At 33.4% G+C, this 23125-nt stretch overlaps 1 protein-coding gene, 1 long non-coding RNA gene and 1 pseudogene across 2 annotated transcripts; all 3 read right to left on the bottom strand.

The window, feature by feature from the left end:
- Positions 1 to 11714: 11714 nt before the first annotated feature.
- LOC140828506 (uncharacterized) lies at positions 11715 to 13091 on the bottom strand. Its single transcript, XR_012117243.1, has 3 exons — positions 12833 to 13091; positions 12524 to 12590; positions 11715 to 11946 (listed from the first exon to the last, which is right to left on the bottom strand). It is a non-coding gene; the product is annotated as an uncharacterized lncRNA (long non-coding RNA).
- An 865-nt stretch (positions 13092 to 13956) lies between these two features.
- On the bottom strand, positions 13957 to 14739 carry LOC140827383 (uncharacterized). Its single transcript, XM_073190044.1, has one exon. It carries the CDS (start codon positions 14737 to 14739, stop codon positions 13957 to 13959), a length of 783 nt encoding a protein of 260 aa, XP_073046145.1.
- A 4099-nt stretch (positions 14740 to 18838) lies between these two features.
- On the bottom strand, positions 18839 to 22994 carry LOC140827382 (GPN-loop GTPase QQT1-like; annotated as a pseudogene).
- Positions 22995 to 23125: the final 131 nt, after the last annotated feature.

The following is a 23125-nucleotide window of genomic DNA, read 5'->3' as shown; positions in this document are numbered from 1 at the left end:
TGTTTTTTCAAATTGTTCCAAATTTCACAAATTCTCCTTCACCTAACCTCTTCAACACTCCCATATCATTTCCCTTCGCTCTGTTGTCCTTTCTCAGTCACCGCCGCCTCCTGTTTTCGCAACCAAGCCCTTGCATTCACTCATCGCCATTCTAGATATATTTCAAGATCTTGTGATATGTAAAAATATCAAATCTCTCAACGTCGAGATAATAACGTTAAATCTTCAAAGTAAATATAATCGCTGTCAATTCAAGATCCTGAAATAGATCATTCTCTTCGTGCTTTTTCAACTACTTAAATACATATGCAATCACATAACCATTTTGGCTTAAAATACAACCAAGTCTTTGAAGTGACACGTTAACGTACACAATGTACCCTCCAGATCCATATGGCAGGGGTAAAATTGGTGCAATTGTCAAACATTAGCGCAGTTAATTGAAACTATTTTTACAATCTTGTGTCAACTCGAACTGCACATACTTACACATAAGCTGTGTCAATGGATCGGAAATATGAGAAAATTCCGAGATGGATATCCCGTAATAACATGCCAAACCTAGAATTTTTTTTAATCTCTTGAGCTGATTCTGGTTGTGCCCAACTCAACACTGCTTCGATCTTGCTACGATCCACTGATATCTCATCTTGGATATGACATGTCCCAATAAGACAATTTTATTGAGCCAAAACTCGCGCTTGCTCAACTTAACATACAATTGACGATTCCTCAATTTTAGAAACACAATCCTTAAATGTTTTCTATGCACTTTAAGGCTACAAGAGTATACCAATATGTCGTCAATAAAGATAATGACGAACTTGTCAAGATATTCTCTGAATACTCGGTTCATAAAATCCATAAACACTGCTGGAGCATTTGTCAAACGAAATAGAATCACTAAAGACTCGTAATACCCATACCTTGTTCGAAATTCAGTCTTAAGTATATCACGTTGATGAACTCGAACCTGATGATATCAAGACCGTAAATCGATCTTCTAGTACACTGAAGTCCCTTGTAGTTGATCAAACAAGTAATCTATATGTGGTAACAGATATTTATTCTTGATTGTTACTTTGTTCAACTACTAATAATCTATGCAAAGTCACATAGACTCATCATTCTTAATGAATACCACTGGTGCTCCAATGAGACACACTGGGTCTAATGTACCCCATGTCAAGAAGATCTTGTAACCGTTGCTTCAACGCATTCTTCTCTGATGGTGCCAATCTATAAGACGCTTGGAGATAGGTGTGGTTCCTGATACTAATTCTATCTCAGCTTCTGCTTCTCTTTCTGGAGGAAAACCAAGAAATTCATCGTGAAAAACATTAGGAAATTCATTGAAAACTAGAATGTTCTTCACGTCGATTACATCGTTTGATACGCCGACAACATATATGAGGTATCCTCTCCTCTTTTCGCTAAAGTTCAATGTGCTTTTACAACAGACACTACTGGAATCGTAGGTCGAGCTCTCTCACCATAGAAGAACAAATTATCGTCTCCTTCTGGACAAAACTGAGCGAGACATTGATAACAATCTATGATTGCTATATACTTAGTCAATAGGTTGATTACCATTATACTATCGAAATCTTTCATGGTCAATATCATCAAATTGATAGACAAGTATTTTTTTTCAAACTCTAACAAACAATCTAATAATAATCGCTTAGCTAAAACATCTTGTCACATAGGTGTAGACACTGACATTAAATATCTAATGATACGTAGGCTAGTTTATACTTCTTAACAAACAATGTTCCTAAGAATGAATGTGATGCCCCGATGTCATTTAATACATTTTTAGGAATACCACATAAAAATAAATTACTTGCAATGGCTCTCGTTTTCCTTCACAGCTTTCTCTTGGTTTTGGGCAAACCTTGCCCTTAGAATTGTGGGCGTTGTTGAGATCCTTACGATATCCCTCCACGACGGGAAACTTGAGCAGGAAAACATTTCTGCTCCACAGTGCTCTCAAACTATTTTCTACTGTAAGACCTTACCATAGAGCCTTCCGCTTCCACTCTTATCATCCAAGTTAGAACAATCTTCTTCATGTGAACAAAATTACCACAATTGAAACAACTCACCCTTCTACATTTCTTCATCTGGTGATTGCATCCGCAATGGTCGCACTGCATAAAAATTGTGGACTCCTCCAAAATCGGATGAGGAAGAAGATGCGAACTTCTTGAAAGACTTACCCCTCGGTTCCAACAAACAAGAACTTTTGCTAGCTTTCATAACCTTTCTCTATTGATATCGTCTTGACAACAACGATTCACTAATCTTTCATACGAAGTGGGATCATCTTAGACAAAAAATATATAAAAAAATAACATTTTGCTGCATAATTCTCAATTATGTGAGAAGCATATGATAACAGATCTGTAAAACAATTTTGTTAATCATTAATGCTCGTATCTCCTCGCTAAGTGATCAACAGTTCCATCTCATTCTCGCCTGATGAAGGTAGGATTTGATGATTGATGAAGGCCTGACAGAAGTGTTCCCGATGAATCCGCTCATGCTACTGAACTAGAATGACATAAATAGAATTTCACCATTTCCGAGATTTTCCATAGATCATGAAAGCTGGTACTTCTAGTCCTCATAGTGCATCACTCGAAAACATTGCTCCATGATATTGACCCAAGTTTCGGCAAAATTAGCATTGTAATTTCCTGTCAACGGTGGAGATCCAATCTTCATGAAATCTACAATGTTGACATGGGTACTACATCTCCTTTCATAATGGTCTCGGTGACTGCTTCCGTCACGATCTCTATGACGATATTCTCGGCATGCCTCATCATCACCATACTGATTATGTCCTACACTTCTGTGACTGTTTCCATCTCCTGACATCTGAAAGAAAACCTAAATCAACATCTAAATCATCAAAACATAATTAGTAATGTCCCAAAAATCTTTGTATGCTTTGATACCACAAAATGAAGCATCCTTACATAAGCCACTACTAAATAGACTAATAAACATGCATAATTAAACTTGATAACAATAATTAAACAACAAAAACCACCAAATACTTAATCATCTTACAACATAAACAAAAACAAAATAATAATCATAGTCTTAGACGTTGATAATATCAAAATCATAAATATGCATGAGAATACGAGAAACCATATAAAACCTTCACTGGATTACCACAAAAAATCCAACTGCTCTAACCACTATCATGGCCATCCGAACTGTCCAAACTAAGACCTTTCTTGTGGAATGAAGTGTCCGAGATGAAAACAAAGAGTGAGCGACAATCGTCTAACATGAGAATGTATGAGCATACAAATTGATATGATGCATATGAAATGCAATATGCTCGGATATCAAGGATCAACTCAAGAATATCATGCTCAGTCTAGAGACACTTGAGTGTATAGTTTCTGATCTGTCATAGGCATGTTTTGGCTTCCGCACTCAATATCAAGACGTGGACCTACAATATCAAAGGTCATCAGAGCTCGTGGATCTCATCAGATATTTTAGCTCTCGATACACATCCGTCCACAATACAAAACATGGCTGAGCACCCCCAACAAACAAGGTATATTTCAAAAGATATCAAGCGTGGCATGTCAAAGCAATAAAACAGGTGTCATGCAATATATAAATATGCAACATATAAGTGTATATAATACGCTTGAATATCTCAGTCAGTATATCACATGCCTCACTAAAACAATCTGACAAAAAGTATACTCGTCTAAACCTAGACAATACCAACGTACTGAAATCAATATCAAGCAAGATCAAGAATTAATAAACATGCTTCAAAGTTCTTCATAATTTTCCTTAACTAAGAATTAATAAACATGCTTCAAAGTTCTTCATAATTTTCCTTAACTAACTACTTATGACTTTAGGATTATACTCGCATTTGTCGTCAACCCGCTGATGACATCTTGATTTGTGTGTCCCGGTTCATCGAACTTTCCTCAAGTCTACACTGACTTCGAAGCTTTCCGACACTAAATTGTCCTATAAATGGGCTAGAAAATTAAGTTATATGGCTAAAACTCGAAAGAGAGAAACTAAGGAAAAGTGGTGTATGAAACAAATAAAATCAGCTTCTATTTATAAGTTGCATCCGGACTAGGTCAGAATATCTAAATTCAATCTTATCTACGATATTTCATAATTTCATTAGTTTAGTTTGATTTCCCTTGATAATGTAAAATGAAGTAGATTGAGTGATTCATTTTAAATTCTGAGGTTTCCAACATGTTGATCATTAATTAATCAATTTTTTTAATGATGTTCCATTAACTACTCTTTAATCATGTCTTCATTAGTAATTCATTCAAATAAATATTTTGGTCATTACATTGCTAATGGTGTGTCTTGAATTTAGAATGAGAGGTAAGTATTTATAAAAGGGGTGCATGATTTTGGTAGAGTAGATGCTACTTGTGGGGGCAGTGCCCTCACAGGATCTCAGCCATTGATTTTACATGGTGATTAAATCTGGGTCTTTGATCACTTCATGGGGTGTATGTGTGTTTAAATCTGGGCCTTTGATCACCTCATGGGGGCAGTGCCTCACAAGGTAGGGTGAAATAAACCCATGATTTTCGTGCTATTGTGTTAATCTGAAAGTTTATCTAGTGCACATCGAAAAATAACGACTATGTGTCCATCATCATAAAAAAAGTTATATATTTTATATATGTCTTTCAATTCAAAGAACAGATAGAAGCGTTAATTATATATATATATATATATATATATATATATATATATATATATATATATATATATATATATATAGTTTTGATATCCTGCACACCTACCGTGCACACCTTTGTGAGCACCGATGAGGTGTCACTCACTCATTGGATGCGCAATTCTTCTATATCTCATCACATCCAATGAGTGAGTGACACTTCATCGGTGCTCACATAGGTATGCACGGTAGGTGTGCATGATATCAAAACTGTATATATATATATATATATATATATATATATATATATATATAAATATAATACAAGCGTTGGTTAGATGTTGTTTCTAGAGAATACCGATTTATTTGTTATTTTCGTGCCGCGACATAAGGAGATAAACTAATTAGCAGCCGATGACGAGATAAGCGGAGAAATTGAAGATTGATAATATTATTTACTCTCACATATAATAAAACAACTCAAAAAAATCCGATATCTTATATTTTTAAATGAAAAATAACATATTATAATCCTTACTCACAATCATTCGTCCCAAAATTTTGGAAAATAATATTAATCGAAATTTGTTTCTAAAAAACACCCTTCTCAATTGAGTTGTTTTTGTTAGAATTATTTTGTGGGCTCACATAATTTAATTAATTGTACATGGACAAGCTATCTAATAAAGGACTCAATAAAGTGATCTAATTAATTATGGGTTTCCAAAGTATTAAACAAATTGGTATGGTCCACCTTATGTGTAGAAGCCCAGCCCAATTAGGTCTTCTATGATGGGTTGAAGACTGCTAAGGTTATATAAGGTTATGGTTCCCAAGGCACAGAGAATAACACAGAATACATATGGCACACGTATTCTAGATCTCTCTCCTTCTCCCATCAAAGGAAAGAATAAGGTGGTCGATTCTCTGTTGTCTTGGAAGATCCATAACTCTGACGCTAGATCGAATCAATGGATTATGGTACGTATTTGCTGTTATTTATATTTTCTGATAATTCGACATGAATTCCTGCCGTATTGTGGTATATGGATTTAATCACATGATTTATAGATTTAATATTTAATTAAATCTTCAACAAGTGGTATCAGAGCCACGTTCATGTTGAATTATGAGAATTTTGTTTATTGATAGATCGAAACATAATAGTATGTTACATTCTCGGATCTGAGATGATTTTCTTGTCCGTATATTTTTTGGATTCAGATCTACTTTTTTTTTTCAAATTTTCAGAATTTGGATCTGAATAAATTTATGTTCTTTGGATCTAGTATTTTCGAATTTTTCATTCCAAAACTTCAGATTTATTTTCGAAATTAAAAAAAAATAAAAATCGAAAATTCGATTTGTTTCGAATTTGGGAATTTTTGGGGTTAATTTAAGGCCTTGTTTGGTTGTTTAATTTTGAACCAGATTTTGAAATCCAGTATTTTGACCATTTATTAATTTTTGACTTCCGCAATTCTGATTTGTGAAATTAAATGAGACAATTTCAAAATTTAATTGCATGAAATAAAATTAATATAGAATTATTCATTATTTTATCATCTTCGTTTATTTCGATAAAATATTTGTGGATGAATAATTATGAGGTGCAAATATTTTATTTTTTGCAAATTTGGTCTCCATGCTCTATTTAGCCGAATTCAATTAAATTAAATTATCTTGTGAAAATTTAATTTAAGTTGATATCTTGTATCTCAAATTTGGTTAAATTTAAATTATATGTTAATAAAGTGATTTTTTGAGATATGTAGATATTGTTCAAGTTCAAAATAGATTGTGTTTCAATTTATGCGAAAAATAGTCGGCCCAAAGGAAGACTATTTTTTGGCCAAATTTCAAACACAATAGATGATTTTAAAGTGCATCTAGATCTATGCTAAAATTAATTGGCCCAAAGGAAGATTATTTTCTGGCCAGATTTTAGATTCAATATATCTTTTTCAAGTGCATTTATATCTATGCGAAAAACCAAGCGGAAAATACTCAAAATAATCCTACGTAGAAACCGAATAAATATTTTGTAAACCATTTAAAATATATGCAAGTTGAATGAGTAAAAGTATTTCAGTTGAAGCATTTTATCAAACACTTGGTAAGCAATATTTTGGTATTTGAAGAACACATAAAATGCTTCAACAATGCATCTTTAAAACTATGAAAATGATAAGTAAATGCAATAAACAAATAGACACGAATTTGTTTATGGATGTTCGGAGATTTCAAGCACTCCTACGTCACCCCTTCTTCCCCTTGGGAAGGATCCACTAGAAGACTTTGATTTATACAACAACTTGTACAAACCCATTCAGCTAGTATTTACTCCACTGCCTAAACTGAACTCCTAGCACTCAAGATTGTAGGCAGCACCTCACAATCAGTGTATTGTTTAATGTCTCATATGCAAAGACTACATACAAAAGTTTTACGTCTTTGTGCAAAACTCACTCAACTAATCTTTGAACTTCAACTCTCTTCTATATGTGTGAATGATTGCGTGTGAGGAATTTATCATTTACAGTGTGTATCTCAAGTGTATCCTCACACAAGGGCTTGTGCTCTCAACTAGCTGATTTCTTCATGCGAACTGCCCATACTTTGAATCCTCTTCCATAGCTCTTGTTTGATCTTCCATATGTTGTATTTATAGGCTCCAACACTGATATATACGTTAGACACAAGAATATGACCGTTGGAAAGTTTCTGTACTGTTTCCGAGATTGCAACGGTCAAATTCAGCTTGTTGGGCATTTTCCCGACTGGTCAACTCTGGTCAACTCAACTGGTCATTCAGTCGGACTGGTTCAGTTGGACTGGTTCAACTGGTCTTCAGCTGGTTCAGTTTCAGCTGGTGTGCTGAAATCAGCCTAGCTGATTTCAGTTTGTGCAGAACCAGTAGTTTCATCGTCATTTATCAGCATCATAAGCTTCGATTCAGACTTTGACTTATAAGAATGATTTCTAGATCTTTGTCTTAGCTTTCCAACGCATACTGAATCGCTTCGTTTCTATAACCGAGCTGAGAGATATGACCAAAATACGGCAGCTGCTCAAACACAACTGATTGCTGTTTTCGTATGATCAGTTCGGTAATTGAGCGATCAGTTAGACCATGATAACATCCGATTTTGCCCAACTGACATGAGATACAACTTGTTCCAAATTGAGTTTTCTAATCATTCCAATTGGCGGATTGTCATTTGGATAATCCAGTTGAGAGATATCATCAAAATACCGAAGCTCGCCAGAAATTCAGTTTGTGCAAAATTCAGTTTCAGCTAGCTTATTGTGTTTGCAACTTCACACTTGAGTAAATATGTTAGAAACACAATAACAAGTTTTGTTAACATCAAAATCAAGATTGCGAACTTGAAAAGTTCCAACACTATTTTTTGGCCAGATTGCAGGCTTAAAAAAATGTGTTTATATCTATGCAGAAAATAATCGGCACAAAGGAAGGTTATTTTTTGGTCAGATTATAAGCACATAATTATGTGGTCTTAAAGCGTGTCAAAACTATGCAGAAATTAATCGGCCCAAAGGAAGATTATTTTCTTGCCAAATTGTAGACACATTATATGATATTAAATTGTGTTAAATTTATGCGGAAAATGATCGGCCCAAAGGAAGGTCATTTTCTGGTCAAATTTTAGCACAATATGTGGTACTAAATATGTGATAATTTTGGATTTATCCATGCATGCAATTGTCGGTCCAAAGAAAGGCATATTGTTGGCCGGATTTATTATCAATATTTAATAACCATGATGTTTGAGTGTACCACTTACAAATTGTCATTTTTGTTCAAAGACTAAATATCAATGTTGTGCTAGGTACTTTTTTTATGGGCCCACCACTAGCATGGTTATATTTTGTGATTTATTTAATTTAAATATATGCATGGACTATATTTCATTGTGAGTTTTTTTTTCTATTTTGTTATAGCATCTTCTATATCTGCCAATCTGAACAACATTCCAGTACTTAATGACTCAAACTTCAAGAAATGGAAAGAGCATGTTATGATAGTGCTCGGCTGCATGGATTTGGACTATGCGCTAAGGGAAGATCGCCCCGCACTTTTGACCAGTTCAGGAACTGCTGATCAAAAGGGTTCTTTGGAAAAGTGAGAGCGATCAAATCGCATGAGTCTGATGATTATGAAACACTCCATTCCAGATACTATAAGGGGTGCAATTCCTGAAGAAAATGATGCCAAAAAGTTTCTTACTCAAATAGCAGATCGTTTCGCTGCAAACGAAAAGGTCGAGACAAGTATTATTCTGAATAAACTTGTCTCCATGCAGGACAAAGAGAAAGGGAACATAAGGGAGTACATAATGGAAATGTCAAATCTTGTGACTCGACTAAAATCGTTCAAGTTGGAATTGTCGGAAGACATAGTCGTGCATTTAGTCTTGATCTCTCTGCCTGCGCAATTTAAACAATTCAAAATAATTTATAATACCCAGAAGGAAAAGTGGACTTTGAATGAGCTTATTGCGCAGTGCGTTCAGGAGGAGGAGAGATTGAAACAAGATATGATTGAAAGTGCTCACTTGACATCTAACTATCAAGGTAATTGCATCAATAAGAAAAGGAAATGGAGCAATAAGGAAGGAAACTCTGGGACTTCACATCATATGGAGCAAGAGAAACAAGATAAAGTGATCACTTGTTTATTTTGCAAAAGGATTGATGGGCATGTGAAGAAAGATTGTCCCAAATACACCAATTGGCGTGCAAAGAAAGGGTTGCCTAATGAGCCGGTTGCCAACTGATGGTGAAAGACACATCTTATGGAAAATGGAAATAAAAATGTTGGTGTTTTTTTTAAAGCTTTATTTAGGAATTGAGTTTTTTTAATTTTCTGATACTTGAATTTGAAAAACGAAATTTGATTTTAGTTTAGACAAATCAAGTTTTTCCTTTATCTATGTGGTATTTTCGTTTTTCCGAAATTCAAATATATTTGGTATGAGTTCTTTGATTGATAAGCTTGATAAATTGAATATCAATATTTTAAATGACATTGACATTATGTATGCATGAAATTTTGAAATTAAATGCAAATTAATTTCGTATGTTGACTTTAGTGGGAGTGAGTAAATTGAAAAGTCAACATTGAGAAATATATATTGATGTTTATGTGTACATATGTGGTGGTATAAATTTTATCACATGGTAATCTCATTCGGATTTATAGAGAACGTTGTTTAGATATTGTGAACATCATTAGAATATTGGGCAGATATTTAAGAAACCCGATATTGGATTGTTAATCGGGTTATGTGGTACATAAAGTGAACTAAAGATTTTATGCTCACACATCGGAAATCTGACATTTGGAAATAGTTGGATATTTGGAATCCGAATAAAGTTGGTGAATTTTATCACCGGTAATGATCATTGGTCTAAGAAACCATTGAGGATCAATTGTGATAATAAAGCCACTATATTATACTTAAAGAACAACTGAAACTTGTCAAAGTTAAAATATATTGATATGAAGTTTCCAGTTGGAAGTAAATAATTCGGAGTGGTTATGTGTCAATTGAGCATGTTATTGCAAACTCTATAATTGCGGATGCGTTTGTCATGGGTTGGCCACCCAAGATTTTTTGGGCATGTGACACACATTGGTGTTGTCCATATAGTTGATGTGCCTGTACAGTGGGAGTTTGTATTTGATTTGAGCATTGACTCATTTGACATGATTTAAGTTTCTGTACAGACTAAGGTTTATTTGAATTACTCTGAAATAAAGTGATGACTTTCATTGCGGTTTAGCATTTGGTTGAAAGTCTGTTATTAGACTCTTTGAGTCATTAGGAGGACCAGTTGGAAATACAGGTTTTATTCTCGGATCACATTTATGTATTTCCATGCTACACATCCATACTTGATCTATGTTATTGATTATGCTAATATTGTGATCATTGATGGGTCTAGTGATTTTAAATGTAGCGATGACTGCTTTGGTTCGATATTGGTATAATCGATAGACAAGATTGTTAAGGAATACTTTGGTTTAGATAGCAAGAGCTCAATCCAGTTTTTGCATATACAATATCTGGATAACTTATGTGGCCCAAGTGGGAGATTGTTGGAATTATTTTGTGGGCTCACATAATTTAATTAATTGTACATGGACAAGCTATCTAATAAAGGACCCAATAAAGTGATCTAATTAATTATGGGTTTGCAAAGTATTAAACAAATTGGTATGGTCCACCTTATGTGTAGAAGCCCAGCCCAATTAGGTCTTCTATGATGGATTGAAGACTGTTAAGGTTATATAAGGTTATGGTCCCCAAGGCACAGAGAATAACACAGAATACATATGGCACAAGTATTCTAGATCTCTCTCCTTCTCCCATCAAAGGCAAGAATAAGGTGGTCGATTCTCTGTTTCCTTGGAAGATCTATAACTCTGACGCTAGATCGAATCAATGGATTCTGGTACGTATTTACTGTTATTTATATTTTCTGATAATTCGACATGAATTCCTGGCGTGTTGTGGTATATAGATTTAATCACATGATTTATAGATTTAATATTTAATTAAATCTCCAACAATTTTTTCAAAACACATCGAGGATGATAATTTTTCAAAAAACAAAGCTTTATCAACTTTACTTTACATCTATTAAAAAATGTTAACAATGAGCTAGCATCGACTCTTATAATCACTTATGTTAATTATTTTCATAAAAATAAGGATGATTTTGTTATAAGAACATATTGTCAAGTTGTGTTTGTCTGACCTAGGCCCTGATACGTGAAAAATTGTAAGCACGCATGTGAGGGCCCGTTATCCTAATCACGATTTATTAACATGCAATCATGATTAATCAGTAAATAGCGGAAAAGTGAATTAAAAATTTACGTTTAAGCCTATAAAAATTTAAGCATGGCCTTCCCCTAAATAGGACATATCAGAAAACAAAATACTCAAAATAAACAACATATGCCATCAATAAACACAACAACATAAACATGTGTCAGCCAGACACGATAATGACATATATAAACCAAAATATCATAGAGACGACAATGCTCAATAATACCATAATACAATCTTCCAAATATATACATATAGTATCTGGAAGACAACAACACTACGCAGTACCTAAATACAACCGAGCTAACTCTCAAGGAGCTCTGGTACTTCCTGAGACTTCCTCTCGAGCGCCTGAGGTCGAACCACCTGTACCACCTGTCATGTCCACACAAAAATGACACGACAGCCCCCTCTCGGAGGTCAAAAACTCCAGTACGAGACATCAAGAAACCACGATATATGACATAGAAATGCAATGATACCATGAATGAATGCAATGCATGTATAGGTGGAAGATATCAGGAATCAAATGACCGATATCAACAATCATACATATATGCTCGAGCTGGTCCACGACTCAGCGGACCGTGTCTGGGATATGGCCCAGCCTCGAAGCCAGCAACTACCTAAGCCGGACCGAATCAAGGTAGCCAAACATCTCCAGGACACCATATCATATCATAAATATATAACAGATCTCAACCGAAATATGACTGGATCTCAATAACAGATAGGCTCAATATGATATGTTCAGTGGTATTGATATGTCTAACTAAAATAAAATGTACGTGAACAGAAGAAATATTTTATTTTATTGTGCACATCAATTACCAACTGATAATATGCGAGTCAACATATAATATCACATAAATAAAAAAATAGCAAATAAATCATACACAGGATCATCAGATGCATCTGTCAGACATCGTGAAAATAACTGATCTCTATTTACATCAACTAATTTACCAGTAACTTAAATCCTCAAGAAAGTCCTGGAAATGCCAACTCAGACAAATCACCTGAATATTAATTTAAATGGTCTTATTATATCATATAAAAATTCCACAACCTTTTAAATTCACTAAAAAAATCCAATTTCAACTACTTAGGCATTTTAAATTCCTAAAATTCCAATATTCGATTAAAATGCCTAAAATCATTTATTTTTATTTAATTCGTCGCAAAAAATTCTTTTAGCTTTAAATGACACTAAACTAATATTCAAGCGACTGCGATAAATTTAAGGTTAACCAGGTTATACCTCCAACTCGTACAATTTCGGAACCTACATCAATAACCCAATAATTAATCAATAATGATACAATATTTGAGTTGGAAATGAATTAAATTTATATAGACAATAATACGCACCGATAGAGCTTGTACTTCCAATAACAATGACTAAAATCGAGTCTAAAACGAAACTAACCGGCGATATGCGGCAAACTCGCCGGAAAAGATAACCGGAATTACGCAGAAAAACAGGAGGTTCTCAAAAATTTGCAAAAGTGATACCAAAATAAAGCTTCATAAATAACAAAACCTCTCAATCAATTTTTAATTTGATAAATAAAAAAAAATTTTGATAAAACATAAATCAAATAAATTGTTTAACTGAGATTATACATCACTAACCCGTTTGACAAAACTACAAAAAATAGTTGAAATTTAATCACAAGTGGAATTAATTAAGATACATACCAAAATTTAAAAAATTGACTTTCACGTTTTAAAATCCTATGATTATGTGTGAATGGAAACACAAAGTAAAAAAATTACGTGGCTTAGTTGATGTGGGGGCTCCCCATTGATTGCTTACAATAAAAAAAATGGTTAAAATAGTTGATTAGTATATGACCATATAAGCAAATTATAATATTCAAAACAAAGAAAATATATGCCGATAAATTTTCCAAGAATACCTGAGAAAAAGATCTTATCAATATCTTATCAATATCGATATAAATGATCTTTTCCCATGTTGTGCTATAACAAGAGTCCTTGAATCTAAAGCTGTTTGTCGTTTTACCCTAGTTCCAAAAATACATTTCTCCAATCGAGTAAACGGATTGTTTATCAATTCAAAGCTGCTCAAATTGAACACATGGTGTGCCTTGAAACCTTGTTCAACTCACAATATCAAATAATAAAACACCAAAAGATGCACCTAATTAGAACAAGTCCAATATGTACATTAATCCTGATCAGGTGGAACTCAAACCTTGTTTTGGTAAAACAAGAATCTATGTCTATCTGCAAATGAAAAAAGAAAAAAATAAAAAAAAAAGCTTAATATTTTCATTTCCTCTCCTTCGAGATTGTTGGGTTGCTAGTTCCCAAGATTTTAGCCACAAAAAAAATAAAAAGAAGAATAAAAAAAGATGATTAAAAGCTTCTTCTACGTTCAATATCAAGTTCTTGAGGTGAATTATCTGCATTTAGCCCATTAAGAACACTTGTCGGAGAAGATGATCCTTCGTTGTTTACCATCTTTTTCTCACTCAATTTCCTAGTCAAATCTTTCTTACTCTTCAACTTCCTCGTACTCGACGACGATGCCGATGAATTCGCACCATTTACAATGGGAATCAGATACCAGCCAATCGAGGTGCACAGAATCGCAAAAGATCTCCCATGAACAACGAGAAACAAAAGAATCAGCACGAAAATCAGTGGGAAATAGTAATAAGGATGCCTCAGATTCTCCAGCTTGAAACCAGTCGTGAACATCCTTTTTGCCTCTAATTTATCAGAGATCCCCCCGCTTTCAATCTTGTCTCGCACTTGCACAACAGCAGGATTAATGTCAGGATCATTGCCTCTCTGATTCTTCACAAAACCACGTGCGTTCTTTTCTTGACTTTTCTCCTTAGTCTTCACGACGATGGGCTTCACCTGGTTGGAATCATTCGGGTAAACGAAACGCACCAAGGATATCTCGTCGGAGCCAACTTGAGTGTAAATCTTCTGCTTCTTGTCGTCAAGTTCAGCTAAAAGTGCGTAGAATTTGTCCAGACCCCTGTCCGCATAAGGGTTCTTGTTGCCGCTATCTTTGCCGATTCTCCATAAATTCGTGTTCTTCTTGGATCTCTTCGGGGTCGAACATGGACTGGTGTAGCGTTCGTTTTCATCTTCATGGCCGAAGCTTCCGCTGCCACAGATAAACATTTGCAAACTGCTGATGGGTTTTTGCTGGTATGATTGAATCAAAGAAAGTTATAGCAAGAAGCAAATGTATATATATACGTGTATGTATGTATATATTGAGGTGGAGCCATTTGAGGAGACTTCTTCAAAGGATTTGGTCAAGCAAACACAAAAGTATATATCAAACATATATAATAATTCCTGGAAGCTTCTCTGCAAGTTTATTGGGAGACACAGGTTTTGAATTTTAGAATTTTTATAATATATATGAATAAAGTTATTTTATATATAAATCCATAGTTTGTGTCCTAAAATGCCCATCTTATAATATAATATTACCTTATTTAAATTTTATTTGTTCAATTTTCGCTTTGTTTGGTATTTTTTTTTTTTTTATAGTTTTATTGATGCAGTTTTTTTTAGAAGTATTTCTATCTTACATACTTTAATACTAATATAATATGGCAAAAACTTGTATGAGACGGTCTCACGGGTCATATTTGTGAGACGGATCTCTTATTTGGGTCACCCATGAAAAAGTATTACTTTTTATGCTAAGAGTATTACTTTTTATTGTGAATATGGGTAGGGTTGACCCGTCTCACAGATTATGATCCGTGAGACGGTCTCACATAAGACTCACTCATATAATATAGTGAATTAAAATTAGATATTTAAATATTAAAGTTTCTACACAACTACTCCACAGGCAGAGGGGTGCAATATTACTAGCTATTAGCTAGTGATAATGATACTAGCTGGTAGTACCACACATAGGTTTTGTGAGCTATAATTTGGTATGTTTTGATTTTTAGTTTTATAATTTTTCAATATTTGATTTTTTATCATTGATTTAAATTTTTTGTATGGTTCTTTTCTGACAAAAAAATCGTCTGGTTTTCATCTATTTGCTTGAATTTTTTTGTATGATTCTTGCAAAAAATTCGGCTAACTCATTAGAATATTATTTATTTGATATCGATATTTTTTAACGTAGCTCATGTAACGATAATAAATTCACACATATCAACATAAATTTAAACAAAAAAGAGAGGAAAAAAATAAAACGACACTGAATATTTTAAAATAAAAGAAAAAGAGCTTCTTGTTTCTCTCTACTTTTTCTTAGATAGATTTTGATGTGTATAATTTAGGTTTTATTCTTGCTATACGAGTCATACATAAGAATATCAAATGAATATTTGATAGATTTAATGATTTCGAGTGAAAAGACTAGAAAAACATCACATGACTAAAACAAAAACAAAAACAAAAAAAAAATACTTAAATTAAATTTTTATCTAAAATGAAACATGCTAATTAAATTTACGTTGGAACATGTTGATTGATTGTTATACATGGAAATCGATAAAAATGTGCATTGAAAAGTTAATAAATTTTATAAAATTTTAAAGGTAAAAAATAAACTTTATATTTGGTTTATCCATGAAAAAATATAATTTTTTATGCTACAAGTATTACTTTTTATTGTGAATATGGGTAGGGTTGATCTGTCTCACAGATTAATATCCGTGACACGGTCTCACATGAAACTCACTCTTTAAGCCTAACATGATGCGACACGTCAAATGAACATTTACCGATTATCAATTAATATCAAGAAACACAACTTCACCAAAAATTAGTTTCTAGCAACCTGCCTAGCTCGATACATGAATCTAACTCAAGTGCGTGAGGTTTTCAAATTCATACTAGCTAAAGAATTCGAATGTATAATAACAAATATATTCGACTAAATCAATTTGACGGCGAATGATAAACTATTTATGTTTTTCAATCGTTGCTACGAATTTCAAATCCAACTAAATGAATCTTATACTTTATGCATATATTTTCTCAATGGCTAATATAATGAGTAGATAAATCCTAGACTCTCATGTCAATGGCGGAGCCACAGTGATTGACACCGGGGTTTTAGTCCGAGTGACCCAATTTTTTTTTATAAAAAATTTATACTTAAATTTTGTATAATTTTGGATTAATATGATATTAGTACGTGTAGATCAATTTAAAATATTAAAATATTCTAGTCCGGATAAAATCATTCCTGACTCCGCCACTGTCTCACGCCATCCTAGATCATTATGAATTGAATCGGTTAGGTCCGCCCTCATTTAAAGAATCACCTGTAACTACCATGATAAATTCAAAAATATTCGAGATTATGTTATTTTTAAGTCGGACTTATTTGCAGCTACATATTTTTTTTCCCTGTTTCACATAATTCATAACTTAATAATTTATTTCATGCCTAGAAGTTGCTAGAGCTCAATTCAGTAACCCAAATAATAATAGTAAGTTTATTATGAGATGTGTTAATGTTGTCCATATGTACTATATTAAGTAATATTTTTGAAACAAAAATTAATATTTTTTCATGAATAGTCCAAATAAGAGATCTGTATCACAAAATTGACTCGTGAGACTGTCTCACAAAAACTTTTATGATATTAGACTGGGTTTATGATATTGAATAAATATCATCAATTGGGAAGGAGGAAAGAAACTTCATAAAATTAATCTTTACACTTTCTAAATTTTAGCATAAACCATAGTCACCTAACATGAAAAAATTTAATCACGTATCATTAACAAGGGTGATGATATTAAGCATAAAATTCTTCGTATATTCGTTAATTCTTGATATAATCGTCATATCAACTTTGTTTCGCCTCATTTTCTTCAGCCAAACATTCCCTAAATCGACACGATTATACATTTTTATATGAATAACTATATAAAAAAAAGTCAAGCTTGGAGTGCACATATGACTTATTGATCCAATTGAATTTTCTATCTAGACGTTGACTATTATTTGTCACATGATTTATTATAATCTGAATCTGTGGGATTGATCTTCAATCCGTCCACACTGTTTCCTCTTGTCCAAGGCATCTAGAAGCACCATCTTCTGTGCCGTTGAATCACGCTTTTCATGGAACTGATGAGTTTGCTTCTTTTTTTTTTTAAAGTCGTGCTCACGACTAGGCCTTTCTTTCCTTTACACTTCCCAGTTGTCTTCTAATTCTAGAAAAATACTATTGGAAAATATACTCTGAGTGTGAGCTGCAATTAGGGGTGAGCATTCACTTAATTCAGTTACCGACCGAACCAAATTAGCCATAACCGAATCGAACCGAGATATTTAGCCATAACTGAACCGACCGAATTAATTTTCATAACCGATGAAAACCGAACCGAATTAAAATCGGTTAATTCGGTCGCCGATTAGTTTAAAAAAATTTGTGATTTAACTTTAATTATATATGTAATTTTATTTTAATACTACACTTTACACAAATGCATAAAAACATAAAATCAAACACATTAAAAATATATATATTTTAGAGTGAGTCTCATGTGAGACTCACGGATCTTAATCTGTGAGACGGGTAAACCCTACCCATATTTACAATAAAAAATAGTACTCTTAGCATAAAAAATAATACTTTTTCATGGATAACCCAAATAAGAGATCTGTGTCACAAATATGATCTGTGAGACCGTCTCACACAAATTTTTGCCTATGTTTTATTTGAACATAATTAATACATATTTTATCGATTTTAAAATTAAAAATTAAAATATTTATAAAATTGATAAATAAAAAAAATTATTAAATAATAATATTTATTATATCGGTTAATTCGGTTAACCGATTTCAAAATTTTGAAAACCGTAACCGAACCGAATTAACCGATATAACCGAATTTTTTTAATTTGAAAACCGAATTTCCGAATTGGCTCACAAATGCATAAAAACATAAAATCACACACATTAAAAAAATATATATGTTTTATCTGAACACAATTAATACATATTATATCGATTTTAAAATTAAAAATTAAAATATTTATAAAATTGATAAATAAAAAATTTATTAAATAATAATATTTATTATATCGGTTAATTCGGTTAACCGATTTCAAAATTTTGAAAACCGTAACCGAACCGAATTAACCGATGTAACCGAATTTCCGAATTGGCTCGGTTCGGTCGATTAATTCGGTTTAACCGAAATCTTGCTCACCCCTAGCTGCAATAAACTCAAATGTTGGTTTTGGTTATTACCTTCCCATGAAACTTACCAACTAGATATAACATGAAAGTCAATGGAATTTTACACTTTCTGTAAGGCTAAAGATCCCAGACCCCAGAGATTTTCCTACCAGTAAGCAACTGATTTTCAATCTTATGAAAATATTTTATAACATGAAAGGCAATGGATAGACACTTTTCTAAAAAAAGTACACTGGCTAGGCACAAAATCTTCTCCAAGATCATACTCAAGTATGTTGTGAACGACCAATTTAGCTGCATCTTAGTTTAGAAGTGAGAAGTATACCGGTAAAGTGTAGAGGTATGCACACCGCGACGATTCTACCACATCTGATTTTAATGATTCTCAGGGCCCTCATTGTTAGGAAAAACCTCATCATCCTTCATGTACTTCTCCTGTACGGCGGCAACTGTGAACCTCCATAAGTTAAGGAACATTAATAAAATTCATACAAGAGACGGGTCAAGTAAAAGAAGACATTAATCAGGCGATCAGGCATGCACTATATACAGACAGCTTTGAAGATATTGTGTCAAAATGTCAACACTATGACCACTTAGGCAGGGACGTGATCAAAATTTCGATATTTTCTTTTTTAAAGTGGGGTTGGGGAAAAACATTACAATGAAAAGTAGAATTAGAGGGCAAATGTTAATTTCGCAATCGAAATATCAAACAAATGAGGCATTCAGTTATCGACAGTCATGACGACATAACTCGAATCTATTAAAATTTAAGGCTTGGTCATTGTGCCAAATGCACGGTGCGGCCTCACAAGATAGAGGGGTGATTATTACTAAAGTATACACACATTCAAGTAACTGGAGAGCGATTACTCTTGCCCAGTGGTCACTAGTCTACTCATTCAACACTTCCACATATGAATCAACATCTAAGAACTAAAAAATCCAGTTCGTGCCGTAGGAAAATTTCAATCTTGTGGGTACAAAGGATAGATATGCTAGTGAGTTGCAAGTAAAGAAAAGAGACATCAAGACAGCCATTCAGAAATCCATATAGCTGGATAAAACATCTAAGTAGAAAAAAGGATATCTATAATAATCCCAATCAACGGGACCAACTGCGATTTTACTAAACTCGATCGCACTCGCTTCAATGCCAGCAAATATATACCCGTTGCTCTGACATAAGTTTAACGAGATTTCCAACACTCACTTTATCCTGAAAAATCACATTGAAAGAATAAGGGCATGGATAATAAGTATGGATTAATGGAGATGTGAACACCAAGGTTCTAAAAAGTACTAGGCGGTAGGCGGGCGGCCACCGCCTAGCGCCTAGGTGCCTAAGCGGCCACCTAGACGGTGACTAGGCGGTTTTTTTTTTTTTAAATATATTAATTAATTATAAAAATACATAAATGTGTTCAACATTTTCATTATTTTTTTTCAACCATGCTTATTAATGTGCATATATGTCAACAAAATATGCATAAATTTGTTCAACCATATTTTTTTGAAAAAATTATATTTTAAAATGTTATTTTTTTTAAAAAAAATCGAACCGCCTAGACAGTTTGTTATACTTGCCTAGGCGGTGCCTAGACGGCCTAGGTGGCCGGATTTCCAGCACCACCTAGAGCCACCGATTTTCTAAAAATCGATTCACCTACCGCCTAGGCGACCTAGGCACCACTTTTTAGAACAGTGGTGAATACACATACTTGAATGTCTAAAGTCGTGAAATTGACAAGACTGTAATCTTCTATCACCTCACACAGCTTCTTCGTTAGCTTCCTGAGCCAGAAAATCAAACAAAATTAAGCATAAGCCAGCCATAGATTACTTAAATTCTATGCAAATTTGGAATCAGAAAATTGTCATCCACAACTAAAATGCAAATCAGAAAGGGATTGCCTGATTAGGAAAAAGGATGGTGGAATGATTATACACACCGATTACACAAAACAAAGTCATACAATTTTTTTATGTGTACCTTCAATAAAAATTATAACTAACTCCTAGATGTGTTACGTATTATGCATTTTACAAGAAAATGGTATCCAGATTGAGAATTTGCAAAATAGGAAGGACACAAAATTAAAATATACGTGTTTACAATGTTAATCGAGACACCCAGAATCAGTGCACCAAAAATATATTTCAATCATTAGCATAAGAAATTCACATCAACCAAATCTACTGAACTCTTGACTACCTGTGAGTTAAAGAAGGCCAAATCATATGAATTAAAATTTTCATGACAAGCATAAAGGTAGTAATTAATTGACATGATTCAATACATCACTTTATCAAATCATCAATACATGAAAAAAATGGTTGGAAAGTGAGCAAATATGTTCTCAAGGTGATAAATTGATGCCAATTTCCTCCGGTAAGACTAACAAAAATGACTTAATATACTAAATGGCAACCTATTGGAAAAACAGAAGAAGAAGAGGGACAAAATTAGTATTTTTTTAAAAAAATAAAAATACCTAAACATGCATATATCACTTAAAGACTTCGGAAATACTTGTACTTAGCCGATCGAGGATCCTGATCGAGGTAGTGCTGCAAATAATATAGATCTTGTACATCGGTATAAAAATCAAGGTTGAAAGCTGAAAAACAATCCAACAATGAAGTTAGAAAATCGTGTTCAGGATATGTACTAGAAGGGAAACAAATCTACATGTAATTGGTGTGGAAAGAAGATAGTTCTAACCAAGCTTTCCATAGCTTTCGATAAGATCAATCTAATTATTAAGGAACTCTAACGATAAATCACTACTCAAGGTACAAGCTTTCAAGTGCTAGACTTTTCGTACCGTCCACAAATAAAAGAACAAGAATATATCCTAGATTTGCCACAAGTTACAAAACATGGCCAAGTATCCCTTATGGGTTGAGATCAGCAAACCTAATGTTCTTTTGTTAGCAATCATTAGCAGCCTAAAAGACTAAACAGATAATACTTGGAGATACCTTTAATACTATGTCTTATTTTTCTTTGTCAATGTAAAGGTGATAGAGACCCAATGAAATGGTCAAATTTTAATTCAAGTTTGATCCACACTGTAAACACTTGAACTGAATCAACTGAATGAAAAACAAACCAGAGAATATATTAAGATTATATGGTATGAAATTCCTTATTTCCCTGATTACGATAATTAAGGGGCGAGCCAAATAAATCAAAGAATCATTCAGAATCAGCTGCAGACATGAAACTCCACATATGGGTATGTACGCAGAAAAACGAAAATTAAATATTACGATAATTAAGGGGTGAGCCAAATATATCAAAGAATCATTCAGAAATCTGCTGCAGACAGGAAACTCCAAATATGGGTAAGAATGCATCAAAAAGAAAATTAAATACTATAGCAAGTAACCTTTGATCAAGGGTTTCAGTTTGGATTCTAACCAATCAATGTTCTTCTCCAAATAGTTCATGCAATAAATAAGACATATAAAACATGGTAAACTGTTTTTCAGATTCAGGATCCGAGGCATCAAAATGACTTGTAAAACATATTTACAAGTCACGTTATAATAAATTACAGAGAGAAAAATCATTTGCAATAAATATTCAATACATCAGAAAAGGTGGGAATTATTATGCAGATGAGGAGTATCCAGTTTTCAAACTTTTTTGAAACATTTGTTAGAGGCATCTACAAAAAAGCACAATGTAGCATGTAGGTTTTAAGCCTGAGCAATCTGGAAATATTATTAACAACCCCTGGAATGCATGTTAAAAGCACGTTTGTCATTTAAAACCATGAAAATTTGTCAGTCCAGATAAAGTTTCTGCATCCGAAGTCATTTCTGCACGGCTGTTATCATAGTCTTTTTCAGACTATGAAATGATCAAGGCATTATATTACAAATCACATTCTTAAATGCTGACTATATACAAATTCAAGAAAGAGTTTACAAACAAGCTTAGAACCAAAAATTTAACAGGAAAAACAAGTATAAGTCAATCAATAAAAGGAGCTGCGGTGTCCAAATCCATCTAAACAAAACATCGAAAGAGGAACTTGAAGCTGATGCTCATGCTGCCCAACAAAAGTTTTACAGTGCACCTCGAAAGGCACCTAACTTGAATCACACGAAAATATAGGCAGACAAGATAGTAAAAAACCGAAAATATTTCCAAACACATGAATCTGAAACACAGCATAATGCACTCACTTACGTTCGGACCAAGGGAATGCTCAGCCATGACATCGGAAAGTTTAATCAACTCCTCAATGTTTACAGCACAATCATATCTTTATTCGATAAGAATAAACTCATCGACTACAATGACAACGCATACAAACACACAGCTAATGAGCAATTCTATCACAAGCT

This window comes from Primulina eburnea, chromosome 3, assembly GCF_022965805.1.
Source record: "Primulina eburnea isolate SZY01 chromosome 3, ASM2296580v1, whole genome shotgun sequence".
In the NCBI taxonomy this organism is placed as follows: Eukaryota; Viridiplantae; Streptophyta; class Magnoliopsida; order Lamiales; family Gesneriaceae; genus Primulina; species Primulina eburnea.
The sequence above is the reverse complement of the archived record's forward strand: the minus strand, read 5'-3'. Positions and strand labels throughout refer to the sequence as shown.

Coding starts and splice junctions, on each gene's coding strand:
- LOC140827383 (XM_073190044.1), bottom strand. CDS start 14,739: ATGTTTATCTGTGGCAGCGGAAGCTTCGGCCATGAAGATGAAAACGAA.